Consider the following 11,484-nt stretch of genomic DNA (forward strand, 5'->3'; position numbering starts at 1 on the left):
GAGGAGAAGGGGACGACAGAGGATGAGATGGCTGGACGGCATCACTGACTCAATGGACGTGAGTCTGGGTGAACTCCGGGAGTTGGTGATGGACAGGGAGGCCTGACATGCTGCGATTCACGGGGTCGCAAAGAGTTAGAGACGACTGAGTGATTGAACTGACTGACTGAGCCACCTGGGAAGCCCCTACATTGCTGGTGGGAATATAAAATGATGCAGTCACTGTAGAAAACCATTTGGTTGTTCTATAAAAGTTTATCATAGAATTCCCATATGATACAGCAATTTCACTCTTGGGTATAAACCCAAAAGAAAACAGGATTCAGATACTTGTTTGAAAATACTCATCATAGCATTATTCATAGTTGCAAAAAGATAGAAGCAACCCAAGTGCCCAACAACTGATGAACAGATAACAAAATGTGGTGTACACACACAATGGAATATTATTCAACCACAAAAAGGAATGAATTCTGACATACGCTAGAACATAATGAATGTGAAATAAGCCAGACACATAAAGTTGAAATAACTATATGATTCCACTTACATGAAATACCTAGAATAAGCAAATTCAGACAGAAAGTAGATCAGAGGTTACCAGGGTAGAGGGGTTGGAGAGATGATACCTGAGAAGTACAGGGTAACTTCTTGGGCGAAAACAAGTTCTAAGGACTTCCCTGGTGGTCCAGTGGTTAAGAATCCACCTGCCAATGCAGGGGACATGGATTTGATCCCTGCTTATGGCAGAGAGTGAAGAGGAGCTAAAGAGCCTCTTAATGAAAGTGAAAGAGGAGAGTGAAAAGGTTGGCTTAAAGCTCAACATTCAGAAAACTAAGATCATGGTATCTGGTCCCATCACTTCATGGGAAGTAGATGGGGAAACAGTGGAAGCAGTGTCAGACTTTATTTTTTGGGCTCCAAAGTCACTGCAGATGGTGATTGCAGCCATGAAATTAAAAGACGCTTACTCCTTGGAAGGAAAGTTATGACAAACCTAGATAGCGTATTCAAAAGCAGAGATATTACTTAGCCAACAAAGGTCCGTCTAGTCAAGGCTATGGTTTTTCCAATGGTCATGTATGGATGTGAGAGTTGGACTATGAAGAAAGCTGAGTGCCAAAGAATTGATGCTTTTGAACTGTGGTGTTGGAGAAGACTCTTGAGAGTCCCTTGGACTGCAAGGAGATCCAACCAGTCCATTCTGAAGGAGATCAGCCCTGGGTGTTCATTGGAAGGACTGATGCTAAAGCTGAAACTCCAGTACTTTGGCCCCTCATGTGAAGAGTTGACTCATTGGAAAAGACTCTGATGTTGAGAGGGATTGGGGGCAGGAGAAGGGGACGACAGAGGATGAGATGGCTGGACGGCATCACTGATTCGATGGACGTGAGTCTGAGTGAACTCCGGGAGTTGGTGTTGGACAGGGAGGCCTGGCGTGCTGTGATTCATAGGGTCGCAAAGAGTCGGACACGACTGAGCAACTGAACTGAACTGAACTGGGAAGACCCCACAGGTTGTGGGGCAACTAAGCCTGTATGTCATCATTACTGAATCCAGGTCTGAGTCCTTTCTGTTCTTATATGCTGCTGCTGCTAAGTTGCTTCAGTTGTGTCCAACTCTATGCGACCTCACAGACAGCAGCCCACCAGGCTCCTCCATCCATGGAATTCTCTAGGCAAGAATACTAGAGTGGGTTGCCATTGCCTTCTCCATTCTTACATGAAATAATACATTTTTTACATGAAGAATGTCGTACTTTCAACAAAAATATATATATTTACATATGCAAAGAGATTTATTACAAAGAATTGGCTCATGAGATTATGGAGGCTGGCAAGTCCAAAAACCTGCAAAGCCAATATCCCAGTTCAAGTCCAAAAGCCTGAAGCTACTGTAGAACCAGGAAAAGCCAATGGCCCAGTTCAAAGGTCATCAGGCAGGAAGGTCCATGGTTCTACTGATTGCATGAGGCCCACCCACATTATGGAGGGCAATCTGTTTTATTCAGTCTACTAACTGAATTGTTAATCTCATCCAAAAACACCCTCACACAAATACCCTTAATGTTTGACAAAACATATGGGTACTCTGTGATCCAGTCAAGTTGACACATAAACTATCACATATGGGGAAACTAAGTAAAATCACAGCCTTGAATATTAATAAGGTTAACCAAGAGATAGGTAGCAAGGCATAATATAGACAAGCATATTGGTTTTGGTGTTGGAGACCCTCAGGCAAATTATTTCACCTCAGCCTGTTTTCTATAGATAGGAATAATATCACTTTCCTCAAAGAGCTAATATGGTTACATGAAATAATGTTTATAAACCTAACATTGTTTGGCATGTATTTCATGCTCAGAATTTTTGAAACTAAACACACTATTTTAATATTAAAAATTCCATTTTACTGACATCATCCTCTTGAGGCTCTTAAAAGTTTACATAAGTCAGAACATTAAGTTGTCCTCTGAGGTTTATGTAGATCTGGCAATGAACTACTAAGTTTTAAAATTTTTTGTCTTTAAGTAAGACAAAATGTTTACGTTTTGACCTCCTTCCCCATCTCTCCCATGAAGCAGAGCAAAAAGAAATCTAAAAAGGGATGATTTTTTTTTTAAGTCACTCTTGAAAATAAGATGAGCTTCTCTGAGGACTACACATGGCAACAGAAACTGAGCAGAGCTGAGCTGTGGGCCTGTGGACTCCAAACAATGGCAGCTATGAGTTTTGCAAGAGGAATTAAGTGTCCTCAGAAGGCTCACTGCCTGAAATTGGGGGTTAACCCAAGCAAATGGCAATTAAATAAAATTAGAAATCAATTAACATGATTTTTCTACCTTAGAAAAACATATGTTGGGGGGTGGGGCAGGCAGGGAGAGGAACTCACACACACAAAGACCAAAGTAGTACAGATCACATTTATGATACAGCTAAACCAGGGAGAGTTACAGAGAATCTTAGCATGAGATGAAGCAAACAGATCAAAAGAATGAATGCAGAACTCAGACCAAGTCATTTGTATGGTAACTGAATGACATATAGCATCTGAAACATGGTATTTGGAGGAACAGCTATACACATACAAAAATAAATAAAACAAAACCCAAGAACTAAACCACAAGCCAAAAGAAATTCAGGTGGACTAAACATCTAAACACTAAAAACACTAAAAACTTTTTTTAAACTTTTGGAAAGGTGTACAGGAGACTATCTTTATAACATTTGCTAGACAAGACTCAGAAAACACTATTATGAAAGACTGGTGAGATTACATTAAAATTAAAAATGTTTATTTAAGAAGACTCTATAATCAAATACAAGGATACACCATAGACTTCAAGACAGTTGAAACATACATAACAGAGCATTATGTAGTATCGAAAATATGTAATAGCTGTAAATCCATACGGAAAAGACAAAACATAACAGAAAAACGGGCAAAAGGTATTGCCTGCGAAATCATACCGCATTTCCTCAGTGTCCTGTACTTACAGGAGGCAGCGCTATTCAGTGTGGGGGACTATCTATAAGAGAGGAATATCAGAAGAAGACCACTGGGGCCCTCTGGAGGCTGGTTACTACACACACAAAATAGTATTTTTTTTTATTTGACATACAGTCAATATTATTAGTTTCAAGATAGTACTTTGTAGTGTTTTGATAACACATATGTGTATTAAAAACATAAAAACACAAACTAGAATATTTAATCCCTCTAGGACAGAGGTTATCTCTGGGGAGAAAGGGATGGAATCAAAAGGTAATAAAATAAGTTTCAAATGCATCTAACACTTACATATTAATATGTTCATAGATCTAAAGAAAACATAACCAAATGCTAACATTTATTAAATCTGCATGGTGGAAATATACGGGTGTTCTTTAAGTGATTCACCTTTCCTCTTAAGTTTGAAATATTTCAACAAAGTTTTAAAATAATGAACCTGAAGAAATGAAAATAACATTTGCTTTGAACAAGCTTATTTTTATAGATTTTACAAATTGCAATTTTCATGACACATAAGAAAAATATTTTTCTAACATCAAAATAAGCATCTCTTTGGTATAGCAACACACCACAAGTGTTATCTTTAACATAAAAAATTAATCAAGAACTGTGACTTAATATGTTAAATAAAACTATCCTTTGCCCATCCATGTGTCCCCTTTCACAGGCCCATTGTGGGGCTTGGAAGTGTAGTTCTGTGCATACCTCCACAGCTACAAGAATTAAGATGCTGCATCAGATATGTCCAGAAGTCACACAACAGAGAATTAGTTGGCTTAATCATCGATACATATGACACAAACTCACCAAAAGAGAGAGAACACGTGTGCACAACATATGATATGAGACGTAAAACAGAGCATTGTCATGAAGATCAAATAATATGAAAATAATTACATCATTTAAATTTGATGCATTTTTTTAAAGTACTTGTTTAGAATTATTACATTCAGAATTTAAAATTATTACCTGCCAAGCTCCAAAAGTAATAATACAAAGCCATAATTTTGATAAGGCACTTTAAGGAGAACAATTAAACATACAAAACAGTGAATATAAGAAATATCCATAAAAGCAGTTAACCTCAGAAATAGAGGGGAAAAAAATATGTATTTTTTTCAAGATAGGCTTCAGTAAAAGTTTTTTTGAAAAGCATCACAGAGGGGCGAAAAATATTTATCATATATTTTTAAAAGTTGTTATCAAAGTTCAAATTCCTGTTTAAAAAAAAAAGATAACATTTTCCTTCAAGTCAGTGAGGTTCTGACTCAAATACTTTTTCAAGAAACAATTAACATCCTTATGCTAAAATTAAGAAGAAAAAGCAGCTTTTAATTATGCTGTCAACTCTTATTTAACAAACATCTAGTGACTGTTGTGTAACAGTGTTTTAGGTTGATGGAAATATGTAAGTAAGACACAATCATTGGTTCTAGGGAACTTAGCCCAGTGGAGCTAAATCTAACATTGGTAACATGAAAGTTTACCTTCTTTGGGCCATAAATAAAGCTCAATTTCAAATTCTGCTATTCTTGGCATCTTCTTGCAAATAGAAGAGCATAATGGCCCACCTAGTTTGCTACTGGTAACACTGTGGCATTATTATCTACTGATAACTTTCATAAAAGATTCTTTGAAAGTTCAGAGAACAGAAAGTGTTTAAAGATAAACAAATATGAATCAGCCTCAAAAATAACATCAGCATTCTGTTTACACAAAATGAAAAAAAACAAGAAAAATTTCATCTTCAGTATCCAGAACCGTGTGATTATCCAGTCTCCATGGTACATGTGCAAACACCATAGATGAGGAGGTATGCATTATTACAGTCAAATCAGTTGTCAGGCTTCAAGGAATCATAGCCTTCTTTCAAGAGGTCCCGCCATGTTTTAAGGAAACGTGCATTTTCTGTACATTTGAAAGCAAGCTCTTCCACTTGAGCTGATACTGCAGATGTGGCTTCCAGAAGTTTGGTTAATGAAAATGCTGCCTGAAAGTTAAAAAAAAAAAAAAAATCAAACAATGTAAGTTTATTTTTAAAATTCTCTCCCTATTTTATGAACCTGGCTGAAAATAGCTTAGAATCCAACGCCCAAGTTCTTTTCTTTAAAAAGTTAAAAATCTTCAAACTAAGACACGCCAGCTCTTTAGTGGAACCTAAAAAAAATTTCTACATTAAATAAGCTTTGAGGACATATGTCTACTAGAAAGATATACATTATGTATGAGACATGACCAGTCAGCATCTTTTTCGGGTGATAATACACTAGAGTCTCATTTAGCTCAACAAGACGACTTGTGCCCGTTGACACCAAGTACCAGAAATATTTGAAGGACTTATGATACAGCTCTTACTGATGGGAGGAAGCGACTTGCTCCGCTATTTTTATCTGTTTAACACTGCAGACCATGAAATCGTATGAACCAAAGAACAGACATTCTGAGCTCACAATTAACACCAATAAAAACAACACCCATGCAGAAAACACGGCACTCTTGGTGGAAAACTCATTTCTTGATCAAATGCCTTCTTCACCCACCGTATAAAATAACACTGTTCCTGGGTAACAAACACATCAGCACTGCATTCTACACGCTCACTTGGAACAGCCTGGTTCAGCAAAGATGAAGCTGTGTCAGCATTTCAGCCATCTTTTTAAAACAACAAATACTTGCTGAGGAATGAGAGAATAACCGAGTTCACCCCGCGGTTTGCAATCTGCACAGGAGGATCTCCCGGTTAAGACGACACCCTACAGACTTCATTCACTTGACCTTAAATCGAGAAACCCGACTGTGTGTATGATGGGTGGCTGGGTGGCTGTGAGTGTCCGCGCGCGTCTACAAACTGGAGACTCAACACGAGCAGTTCAGACCAGGAATCCCGGCCATCAGAAGGACGGGTCTTTGTACTGTTAGGGGAAGCAATCTGGACCACGGGGCGGGGACTAACCCATCCTAACTGGGTCCGCTCAGAAGGATAATCGCCTAGCCAGCAGGCTCTGGGCAGGCGGCCAGCTAAACAAGGCGAGGGGGAGGGAGACGGATCAAGTCCCAGCAGAGGAATCCCTGTCTGGCCCTCAGCCCCGCAGACTAGGCAGGGCGGTGGGTTTGTAAACTGCGCCGTTTCGGGTTACAGCGCGAGAGCGGAACCAGACCTCCAGGCACAAAGACCCGGCGCGGGCGCGGCGGGAGAGGGATGCCCTGGACTCCCAACGCGGCTCTTGAATACGTGCGGGACACGGCCCGGACCCGCCGGCCGCACTCACGTCTCCGATCTGCAGCTCCACCTCTTCCAGCGGGTCCACCAGTCGGCCGCTGCTCCTGCTCGGCACCGGCCAGCCCAAAACCCCCGGGGCGCTGGGGGAAGATGCTGAAGACGTGTCTGAAGACGAAGGAGAAGAAGGGGGCGGCGGCGGCGGCGGGGAAACCTGCAGCCCTTCAGGGTTCGCCATGGAGCGGGGCTGGCCGACTAGACCGGACTTGGGAGGCCGAACCAATACCAACCGTCTTTCAACTGCTCGCGCCCAAAGCCCAGCGGGCCCGCCTCCTCTCGGCTCTCCGCCGGGGACCTCGAAGCCGTGTCTCTTTCTCGGGACAGCCAATCAGATGCCAATGAGTTCGCCTGAGGCTGCTCTCCGCTCCAGGGGAAAACCTCCCAACGGGCTCCCAGACTCCGGAGCAGAAAACCACAGCTCCCAAGGTGCCGTGCGCGCCGCTCCGCCTCACCGTCTTGGGACTCTGCGCGCAATTCACCCTGGGATTTGTGGTCCCCCCACCCCTCCCCAACCATTCGGGCGCCCTCAGCGCATGCCGGGTGAGACGCCGCTCAGCCTGCCGCCGCGGGCGGCGCTGGGACTTTGAGTCCCTTCCCTTCCCCCTTCGGTCCGTGACCCGGAAGCGCTGCGGGCGTCGCGTCGCATCGCGTCGCGTCGCGTCACTCGTGGCGCCCGCGCACAACAAGACAGGCGGGAGCGTGGTGAAGCTGGAGCGTTCCGCGGAGCAGACAGGTGGTGACTGCTTGCGTCTCGGCGGGCGATGGCGCCCCCAGTGGCTTAGAGGTCCCGCGCCCATACGAGTCAAGCCCAACCTCCTCCCCCAGCGTCGGCCAGCGTCCTGTCTGCTGTGAACATGCAGGTGCTGCTGGCCAGATTGGCCTGCCCTGGTGAGCGGGGTCGGCGGGTGCGGGTTGACAGGGCAAGGTCGCGGGCCAGTCCGGGCTCGCCTCGCTAGGGAAGAACTCGGGCAAGGGCGCGCGATCAGCGCCAGGTGGATCCTGGTTTCCTCCCCGGGCTTGTCCCTATTGAAAAAGTTGACAACTAGGGCAGAGGTCACGGGCGGAGGAAACTTGTCAACGCGGCTCCCGAGCGGAATCTTCCCCGAACCCTGGTGCTGACCCTCTTCCCAAAGCCCAGATGTTGTCCTAGACTTGGAACAGCCTTGTTGGAAAATGGGTAAATTAGCTATTACACAGGTTTTCTCCTTGGTCCTCTCCTGACTTGGGTCTTGCAGCCGTCCTACTCCTTTCTTAAGAATTTGAACTCTGTTCTGTCACACTGACTTTTATATGGTACCCAAGTCATCAGGTTATCTGGAGCCGGGAATTTTTCTGTGTTGTCTAAAATTTACTCTACGGCGTATCGTGTTATGGTTGCCCCTAGAACCATCATGATGACTTGGTAATACCTCATTACCTCCCCTTTCACCTTAAAAAAAGGTAGAATGATGTCGTTGGACGGTTTTTGTTCGTTTTACTTAAAAACAGTTAAAAAAAAATTTACTCCAAGATATCTCTCAAAACTGACTTAATGTTTTCTGTAGTTTATTTAAATTAAATTTTGGTTCTAGAATAAACAAGTGTACATATTGCAAATTCACGGATATTATTATGTAAATTTCACAAAAGTAGAATTTTGTCAAATTTGTCTACCATGTATTAAATAATTGGAATTTAAAGTTTCTGTTACTGGTGCATGTTTTACGACACCTAATGTGTAAATACTGTTGACTGAAAAAAAATGCACACCCTAAAAGGTTGAGGATTATGTTTTACTCAGCAGGCACAGGGAGCACTTAGCCCAGGAGACAGCCTCTTAAGAGGGACAGCTCTGAAGAGGTAAGGTAGAAGCCAGGATGTATAGGAGTTTTTGCAAAAACAAACAAGTGAAACACACAAAATAGGTAGTTGGAACATCAAAAGATTACTGCTAATTAAAAAATATATATCTCAAGTTAATGAATTTAGAGCTTTTCTGAATTAAATTTAATAATGAGGGACAGATCTGAAGAGGTAAGATAGAAGCCAGGATATATAGGAGTTTTTGCAAAAACAAACAAGTGAAACACACAAAATAGGTAATTGGAACATCAAAAGATTACTGCTAATTAAAAAATATATATCTCAAGTTAATGAATTTAGAGCTTTTCTGTGTATGGGAAGATTTAAAAGTTTGGGCTCATTGAAATCATTCCTTTGGTATGCATCTCCACTATCTAGGCCCAGTGTCCTGCTTTTCTCCATCCTGAATCCCTTCAGAGTACATAGTCAGGGACGGCTGCAGTAGCTGAGAACTACTGATACAGCAGGTGATATTCTTTGTCCACAGTGCCTCCTCTAAGTCATAAATTTGACCAACGTTTGGGAGTAATTTCATGACCAGTTTTTGTCCCTTGGTGCTAGGAAGGTTCATTCCTAGATCAGGCGAAGATTCTGTTGATAGGCCACCCAATGTGTTATTTTTGGATCAGGCCCTGTTGATAATCTAAAATTCTCTGGAGTGCCTGTCTCACTAGTTTATTATGATCCAGGAGATGTTTTCCCTTGTCGTTTATTCCCATATCTGAATTGCACTGTTACAATTATTCTGTGTAGAGTTAATCTATATGTAAATTGTCTTAAGACATTAATTTTGTTGGAGGCCTGGTTAAACATTGGATGATGCCAAAGGAAATCTAAGGAAATAGAAAGGATATAAGTAATTCAGCTAATAACATTAATAAGGTCATAGTGCAGCAGAGAGAGGGACGAGTCATAAGTAATTTGAATCCAACAAGAGAGCAAATGAAAACAATGATCAGTATAACTAGTTGTGGTCTGGTTGAAATAAGCCATCCAATCCAGAGGAGAACCAGCTGAACAAGCCAAATTTTGGAGGGATCACATAGAAAGATAATGTTTCATCTTCATTTACAAAGGTATACTTTATCAACTTGTTGTAGGTAAGTGTAAGAGGAAAGGTTTTTCAGTTCAGTGATATGATCTGAAAATTATCAGGAATTTGTATTTGCCAAAAAGTCATTTTTATAAATCTTGAAGATCTTCATTTTACAAAAGTATCAGAGTGAAGCAATGATTGTCTATAAATGACAAAATACTTAAAATGACATGGTTAAAGATCTGATTACAATGCAGTTGACAAGAAACTTGGATATTTCTGTGACAGCATTTTAAGATAATAACTAGAATTATGATTAATAGCATTATATTGATAACAGGGCATACCAGATTTGTGGGAGTTCTTTATTTACTTTAGAATATCTGTATTAATGACATCTAACCTTAGATGGCTTCACCACCGCTTATGTGGCAATGTTTCCCATGTACATTAACATAAATAAACCTAATTAGTTTAATATCTCTCTGCGATATCAGGGTTCCTTTGAAGTATCCCAGAGTTAGTTGAAGGTCAAAAGGACTTTAGTTAGAATTTGCTATTTGGGACGTTTGTCAAAAATATCAAAAAGGTTTCAAAACACTGGTCAAGTAGGATCATAGGTCATTGTGAAACAACACTTATTCACTTAACCAAAGTGACAAAATATTTCAAAAGCAAAAACAGATCATTTAGAGGCACAGAAACTCAATCTGTTATCAAAAGCAGGGAAAATTTTGTTCTCTTAACAGAGGAACCAAGACCAGTCCTACTCCAGCCTACTTTTAATTACAAAATCCATTTACATTATTAAATTTAATCTAATCCTAGCCTGACCATTTTCAAAACTCCTTTTTCAGGGCTCTTTTTCTATAGACCTTCCACAACTTTCTCTATTCTTATTAGTTTGTTCCTTAAGTTTTTTAATCCAGAAATAACTGGCTCTAGGACAAAATCACCCTTACAGTTCCAACAGGTTCATTTCTATTCTTCAATCTTCTTTTGCCGAAAACATATATCCTACTTTGCTTATACACTGAACTACTTCCCTTGATAGTTTTAGTGGCTTTGATTACATGTTATAATGTTAACCCTTAAAAACCTTAATCTTTAGCAGAAACCTAAAAGGAACAAGTAATTATGAACTGTTTGTGAAACCAGCATTTCCCATTTGGGATATTCTATAACTTCTAGAAACATATATCTTCTCATAACATAATTTCTTTATTCTATGTGATATAAGATATGTCCAATAAAGCCAAAGATCTTTGTTTCCCTCTTGTGAGGAAACAAAAGTAGGTCAATTCAGACCTGTTTAGCAATTAATGTTCCAGTATTTTATCTTATTTGAAATGACCTGGATATTCAAGGAATTGCCATCATTTAACTTATCAAAATTCAAATTACCAAAAATCTGAAGAAACTATTTTAAGATAAACATACCCAAAACAAAAGAATTCCTAAAGAGTTCACCAGAAAACTTTTATCTCATTTACCTTTATTGGTTAACTTAAAGTCATATCAAATTAATTTTTTTTTCACATTGACAAACTCTATAACAGAAATGACATGAACTTACTGACCTTCAGTAAACTTAGGTACAATAAAAGTAAGACATGTCTGTATTGACTAAACCAATGAGCTTAATATAACTTTAATATCAGATGTTAATTTAATATTGAATATTTTCTAGACCATGTGAACCCCAAATTCCCTCCAACAAGTTGCTTTTATATTTAGAAATATTTAGTTTGTAAACACTTACTTTAAGTCAATTAAATAGACCTCTTTTTTTTTTTTTTTTGATATTAGTTCT

The 11,484-nt window shown here is 40.2% G+C and overlaps 2 protein-coding genes across 3 annotated transcripts in view; one reads left to right on the forward strand and one right to left on the reverse strand.

Annotated features, from left to right (window-relative positions):
• Positions 1 to 3,977: 3,977 nt before the first annotated feature.
• Positions 3,978 to 7,220, reverse strand: LOC104985754 (chromosome unknown open reading frame, human C4orf46). Its single transcript, XM_010836080.1, has 2 exons — positions 6,786 to 7,220; positions 3,978 to 5,506 (listed from the first exon to the last, which is right to left on the reverse strand). Exons 1-2 carry the CDS (start codon positions 6,969 to 6,971, stop codon positions 5,351 to 5,353), a joined length of 342 nt encoding a protein of 113 aa, XP_010834382.1. The 5' UTR covers positions 6,972 to 7,220; the 3' UTR covers positions 3,978 to 5,350.
• Positions 7,221 to 7,447: 227 nt separating this feature from the next.
• The window catches only part of ETFDH (electron-transferring-flavoprotein dehydrogenase), a 44,315-nt gene continuing 40,278 nt past the window's right edge, over positions 7,448 to 11,484 (forward strand). The window contains exon 1 of one of the 2 annotated variants that reach the window (XM_010836081.1): positions 7,448 to 7,681. In XM_010836081.1, the coding sequence (XP_010834383.1) occupies positions 7,648 to 7,681 (34 nt within the window). In that variant the 5' untranslated portion in view covers positions 7,448 to 7,647. Of the gene's footprint in view, positions 7,682 to 7,733; positions 7,971 to 11,484 lie in introns of those variants that run through there. The other variant, XM_010836082.1, reaches the window with a different exon arrangement.

The sequence above is a fragment of the Bison bison genome, unplaced genomic scaffold (genome assembly GCF_000754665.1).
Source record: "Bison bison bison isolate TAMUID 2011002044 unplaced genomic scaffold, Bison_UMD1.0 scf7180017864060, whole genome shotgun sequence".
NCBI lineage: Eukaryota > Metazoa > Chordata > Mammalia > Artiodactyla > Bovidae > Bison > Bison bison.